This window comes from Cibotium barometz, chromosome 32 (assembly GCF_041138505.1).
Source record: "Cibotium barometz isolate CiBa-2024 chromosome 32, ASM4113850v1, whole genome shotgun sequence".
Classification (NCBI taxonomy): domain Eukaryota; kingdom Viridiplantae; phylum Streptophyta; class Polypodiopsida; order Cyatheales; family Cibotiaceae; genus Cibotium; species Cibotium barometz.
This window is the reverse complement of record NC_141077.1, coordinates 10413210-10419209: the sequence shown is the minus strand read 5'-3', so window position 1 is coordinate 10419209 and position 6000 is coordinate 10413210. Positions and strand designations below refer to the sequence as shown.

The following is a 6000-nucleotide window of genomic DNA, read 5'->3' as shown; positions in this document are numbered from 1 at the left end:
GAAAACATATTATTCTCACTCTAACTACATTGCATGTTTCTACTACACAAAGAAGAGATTGTGATGGTAGCTACTTATCAAAATTAATATTTTAAAAAGTAAGTTTTTGGATAAAGAGAAAAAGATGTGAATTGCTTTATAAATCTATGAGATAAAATAAAAGAGCTGCATTCATGTGCTCCGAATGCCTTAAAGTGGAAGGCTCTTTCATGCATGAAGAATGGATTGGTTCAAGTACGACGATTCGATGTACAATGCTCCATGTGAAACGGGTAGGATGTGGGGCCTATGTTTCATGATGAACTTGTTTTGTAGGGAGAGGAGGTACCATTGCCATGATGAATTGCCATGATGAATTGGTTTTGTAGGAAGAGGAGGTGTCCATGTAGTTCCTTGTGGGGATGATGTGCTTTTTAGAAGGGGGTGTGATGATGTCATTGGGAACCTTCTCGTTCAAAAAATGTTATAAGCTGGCTCCTAGTCATCAAAGTAAAGCTACAAGTATTTCCAAAGCTAAAATAAAGTTGTTCTTACTTACATGTATGGAGCCATTGATGGGGATGTCGTATTCAATACAGCGTTTATAAAATGTTTGGTGACGTGTGTTTTTTTCTTTTATTTGGTAAACCATGACAGTTGCTTCACCTAAATTGCTCGATATAGTTACACATTCTCCATGGGCAATAGTTCAATGATGTTTTCCAAGTTTGTTCTTCTAATTGGTAGCTGGTTCAATGACACATGCGAATGCAAGACCATTACTATTTCCTCCAACTAAGTCCACAAAGAAATAATTGAGGCAAGATGAATGTACACATATTCATGATGTTTTTTTACATGGAGATGTAAGCCATTGAAAGCCAAGCCAAGAGAAGGTGATCATAAACTTCAATGATGGATCACGAGGAAGCATTTATTTGGAGATGCAAGCTATTGAATGCCAAGCCAAGGGAAGCTGATCGTAAAGGTGAATGATGGATCATGAGGAAGCATGAGTGGATAAGGGTAAAGGAGGGTGAATGTTTTTTGTGAGGTTTGGTGCAATGAAGTTATTATTATGCTCCAAAATGAAATTGATACAATGGTTCAATATGGAGACTCTATTGTTATGATAAAAAGAATTTATATTGAAATTATAAGTGGTTACACTATCCTTGTGCACAAGACTCCTTGAAACGTGGGTAACTTTGTTGGAGAATCTTCACTCACATAATGCAATAAAGTAGCTCATCACATGGCAATGTCAAAAGTAGTGCAATTGGTTCATGAATGCCTTCTCCCATTCGTGTGCATCTTGGAAAATCATTGCAATGTCGTATATATTTTGATATTCATGGGTCATTAAGTGCATGGACTATTTACTGTAAGGTGCTTTGAAAGGGAAGGTAAGGGGGGTGGATTAAATGTGAGTGAATTAATGGGTTTATAAGTTGATATAGGGGTGTTTAAAATCAGATGGGGACTTTTAGCTGATCTCATGAGGTTGTGAGCCAGACTAATTGATGTACTAGTTTGAGGTGAATGAATGAGAGGAATGGAGGACAAGGGCTCAGGGAAGGAGAGGATATTACCATGGAGTGAGGTTAATCATGAACATCATGCTAGATGAATTGTTAAACACTCTGAAAATTGAGATAATGGACATTGGTATGGGATGGTAACGTAACTACATATCGTGTTCCAGTGTGATTGGTTGGTGAATGTCATGAAAAGAGCTTTTTGAGCTATCGGGTCGTAAGGGAGGTTAAACATTGATATAGAAGCTAAGGCATGTCAAAGACATTTAGAAGTTGGGGGTGGGGACAATAGCTAGGTGTCTAAGGTGGCACCCTTTATCCTCCTGAATGTGGGTTCCCATCCCTCCCCCTCACTGCACAAAGGGGCGAATAAAGTGTGTGTGAGTTCATACTTTCTGATTTGCCAAACTAAAAAGAAGAAGAAAATAAAGCGTGTGTGTGTGTGCCAAAAAAGGCATTCTGTCATGTAGTCCCTAGGCAACGCTTGTTGAGTAGATGCTATGTATCCGCCTTCCCAACAAAAAAAGGCATTCCTAAATTAGGATGCAATGTCTTATAGGATGTCTATTCTTGAGGGCTAGTGTGCATTTAACCGTCCATTCATAGTTATAGGGTTTGCATTCATGGACCATTACAAATGTGTGCGTGTGTGTGTGTGTGTGTGAGAGAGAGAGAGAGAGAGAGAGAGGAGCGGAATCTTTGCTAGAGAGAGAGAGTGAGGAATCTATCCCATACATCACACACATGCGTGCGAGATGCTTGCACGTGCGGCAAGGAGTAAAAAAACTTAGACTAAATTGTACAACTAAGCAGCTACCTGGCGACAAGCCCATAGCAGGCGGCAACCAGACTTCTCCCTGCCTCTTTTCGCTCCCTCTCTCACTCTTGCGGGCTTCTCGACGCCGTAGCGAAAAAAGAGAGCTCCATATCAATTCCTCTTTTCATTTTATGGTTCTTAAGTTATGGCTGCCCAGGCATGTGGTCGATCACAATATTTACCTCGAAAGGACCGCGCTCTGTAAGTTTTTCTTGTGCACAAAGCCATGATTTCTCTTCAGCTCAGTGAGGAGGCTCTGTAACATACACAGACCATGGGATCCTGCTTATCACGGCACAACGAGGTCAGCCCGCCATTGCCAGGAGATGAAGAGCTTCTGGAGCCAGGTAACTGTAATCTAATGAAACCCTAGCTCTGCTGTGAAAACATATGCGATCTGTATGTGTTTGATTCGCGATCTGGTATTAAACTCGATATTACCTCTTCTGATTGCTCGATTTGCCTCAAAAATGCTTCTGATCAGTGCGTGATGTTAAGCTTTGAGGAGATTTTTACTGATTTTTTTTTTGACCCCGCTTTTTGGGGTTTTTTTGTATTTTGCTTTCTGCAGAGAAGCCCCAGTCAAACGAGGCAGAGTCGGTTCCTTCATTCAGAGAGTTTTCTTTAGAGCAGCTGAGAGCAGCAACCAGTGGTTTCAGCCACGAGAATATTGTATCAGAAGGGGGGGAGAGGGCGCCCAATGTTGTGTTCAAGGGGCACGTGGAAAGCAATCGTTGGATTGCAGTGAAGAGGTTTCCCAAAACGGCCTGGCCTGATCCAAGGCAATTTGCCGTAAGTTTATGTTTCATCCCTAGATCATAGAGAGTTTTGTATTTATCCAGTTCTTTGTTTTGGGTCTTGAGTTTTTCAAGAGCATATTTTAGTTATTTCTTTGTCTAAAGTTTTAGCACATTTCCATTATCGTGTCATTTACTTTTCGAAAAACGACCATAAGGAAAAAAAATAAATTCCCTCCCCCCGCTCATTAGCATTAGCTTGCAGCTTTTTGAATTTTCTCCATATGATCCTTTCGGAGGGCTCTTTGTCAAGGCAATGGGTTGTAACACCTGGGAATCTTGTGTTTTGAGGGGCTGTGTGCTAATTCCTCTGTGCATCTAAGGAGCAGGTCTTTGATTCTCCTCCGTTGATGTGGTTCCAACCATTATTGGTTTGTGCCCTTGTTCCAGGGAGCAGCTACAGGTCTCCGTGTGGTGGGAGCCTCTCAATTCGTGCACTTGTCGAGTGCTCTCCTCAGCATCTGGTCTGGCCAAGTTCTGGAAAATGATGTAAGCAGTATGTGACTGGTTTCCCTGTCGTCTCTGGCCTCTCTGAGTTTATCTCCAAGCCTCTGGTAGATGCAGGAATAACGCCATGCCCTGTTCCCAATACCTGTGGGCAGCCCTGGATAGGGACACTAAAGTTTATAAGTGACTTATGGGTCACTTACTGCACGGGCTAGTTTAAAAGGACCTATTTATTAATAGAATTAGTTTTATTATAACCCAAGCCTATATAATTGAGTCATTAGCTCATAAATTGTATCCCTGACAGGAAGGATACCTTGGAGATCAAGACCCAAGCAAGCCTAGGTAGTGTTTTAGCCACATACTTATTTGGTGTCATGGGACACTGGAGTTTGGGCATGGCTTGGTCTTGGTCTAGCCTCAAGGAAGGTGAGCCTGTTGGTTATTTCTACACTGTGGTTCTGTGTTTGTATTCTCTTTGCAAGAAGTGGTTAAAAGGCTGTTTCAGTTGGTATCAGAGCAACTTGGGTACTCCATGCAATTGCTGCTTATGGTTAGTGTCCTGGCCATCTCCGTTGTTGACATTAGACTCTAATTTCCAATGGTGCCTTCAAGATTTTAATGCTGATTTTTTGTGCCGGGGAGAAAGAGGGGTGCTTTGTGTCGGCATATTTGTGGACTGGGCAGGTGTTCTTTTTTCCTGAATGTGCATGTGTATGGCGGGAAAGTTCTACGCTTGTGTGCTTTTGCAAACGTAGGGGTTCAGCTGGTCTCTTTGCATAGCCACCGTGTATGTGCTGCTTGGATGCGCATGCAGTTTTGCAAAGGTGATAGCACCTATTTGCAGCAAACCCATAGCACTGTGGTCTTTGTGCATGTGTATGGCAGGAAAGTTGTACACTTGTGTGCTTTTGCAATGTAAGGGCTCAGCTGGCCTCTTTGCATAGCCACCATGTATGTGCTGCTTGGATGCGTATGCAGTTTTGCAAGCGTTTTGGATTGTGCTAGGTGATAGCACCTATTTGCAGCAAACCCATAGCACTGCGGTCTTTGTGCACCCATGCGTGGCTCTGCACTAGATTGAGGGCGCTCCACCCTTGTGCACACCCATGTATGGGTAATTGGCTGCGCATATGTTGATTGGCTATGTGCAGCTTTAAATCAATGCTAATGTGTTTTTTTTTTAAATTTCAAAAAATAGCTGCTATTTTTTGCAGCAAACCCATAGCATTGCGGTCTTTGTGCATCCACATAGCCAATCAACATATGCGCAGCCAATTACCCATACATGGGTGTGCACAAGGGCAGAGCGCCCTCAATCTAGTGCAGAGCCACGAGTGAAGAAGGCCAAACCTGTCTTAATGGTTGAAACTTGAAGCAATAAGAATGGCAAAGGACTTTGCCAAAGCCTTTGTAGTTAAGGTCTCGCCAAAGCCTGCACCCTCAAATTTTAAAAGATTCCAAACCCTGGGAAGTACTTCAAACTTTCCACCCCCAAAGAGGCAGCAAGACCTAATTCAGAATCAGGATACTGGGAGATTCAGAAGTGAAGGAAGACCCTTTCCACATAACACTTTCTCAGGAGCCCTACCTCTCAAGGATTTAGAGGGATGAGCTCAGAAGTGAGAACCGGTGTTTTGGATGTCAGGGTTTTGGTCACTAGCTGAATGACTGCCCGACTCCTGCCATGTCAAGGGGACAGGAAAGTCAAGGACCGAGAGTGCTGAGACCAGCTCCTTCCTATCAGTCAAATCAGGGTCCATCTCGTCAAAATCAGGGCAATCCCAGGAGAACTCCAGCTCAGCCATCTGCCTCTGTCCAGAGTAGCCTCAGAACTCCTTCCCAGAATTGGGGCAACCAAAGAGAAGGAGTTCTGCCTCAGACTGCAGCAGCCAAAGCAGTCACAATAGCAGAAGTAGTGGAAGAGGAAAGAGGACAGATTTATGCAACAATTGAAAACCAAGAGCCAAATCGCCAATTCTCAGTCATCCATACCCCAGCTGAGTATCAGGGTAAACCTTTTAAGCTTTTGATTGATTCAGGCAGTACTCATTCTTTCATTTCGCCAGGATGCTTGCGTAAGCTAGTCTTAGAGCAAAAATCAGGGAACCTATGCAAGTTGAATTGGCCAGTGGGAAGATTCTTTTCACTCACCTTGAGACAGATCGTATTCAGTTCAATCTAGATGGAAATTTAACTGACTGTCAGTTCAGAGTTATACCTTTGGGAGTTTTCGACGGGATCCTTGGAATGGATTGGCTCCACAAAAATCAAGCTGACATTCACTGTCATAATGGAACCATTTCCTTTCGTGACCTTCACAGAAATAAACTTCAAGGAACCGGAATTTCAGGATCCCCTAGTCTGCTTTAAATTAATGCTAATGTGGTTTTTTTTTAAATTTCAAAAAATAGTGCTGCTA

General features: G+C 42.8%; 1 protein-coding gene across 3 annotated transcripts in view; it reads left to right on the top strand.

The window, feature by feature from the left end:
• Window positions 1-2188: 2188 nt before the first annotated feature.
• Window positions 2189-6000, top strand: part of LOC147619801 (serine/threonine-protein kinase BSK1-like) — a 113178-nt gene continuing 109366 nt past the window's right edge. For 2 of the 3 annotated variants that reach the window (XM_086825639.1, XM_086825638.1), the window contains exons 1-2: window positions 2193-2681; window positions 2906-3126. In XM_086825639.1, the coding sequence (XP_086681765.1) occupies window positions 2609-2681; window positions 2906-3126 (294 nt within the window). In that variant the 5' untranslated portion in view covers window positions 2193-2608. Of the gene's footprint in view, window positions 2682-2905; window positions 3127-6000 lie in introns of all 3 variants that reach the window. The other variant, XM_086825637.1, reaches the window with a different exon arrangement.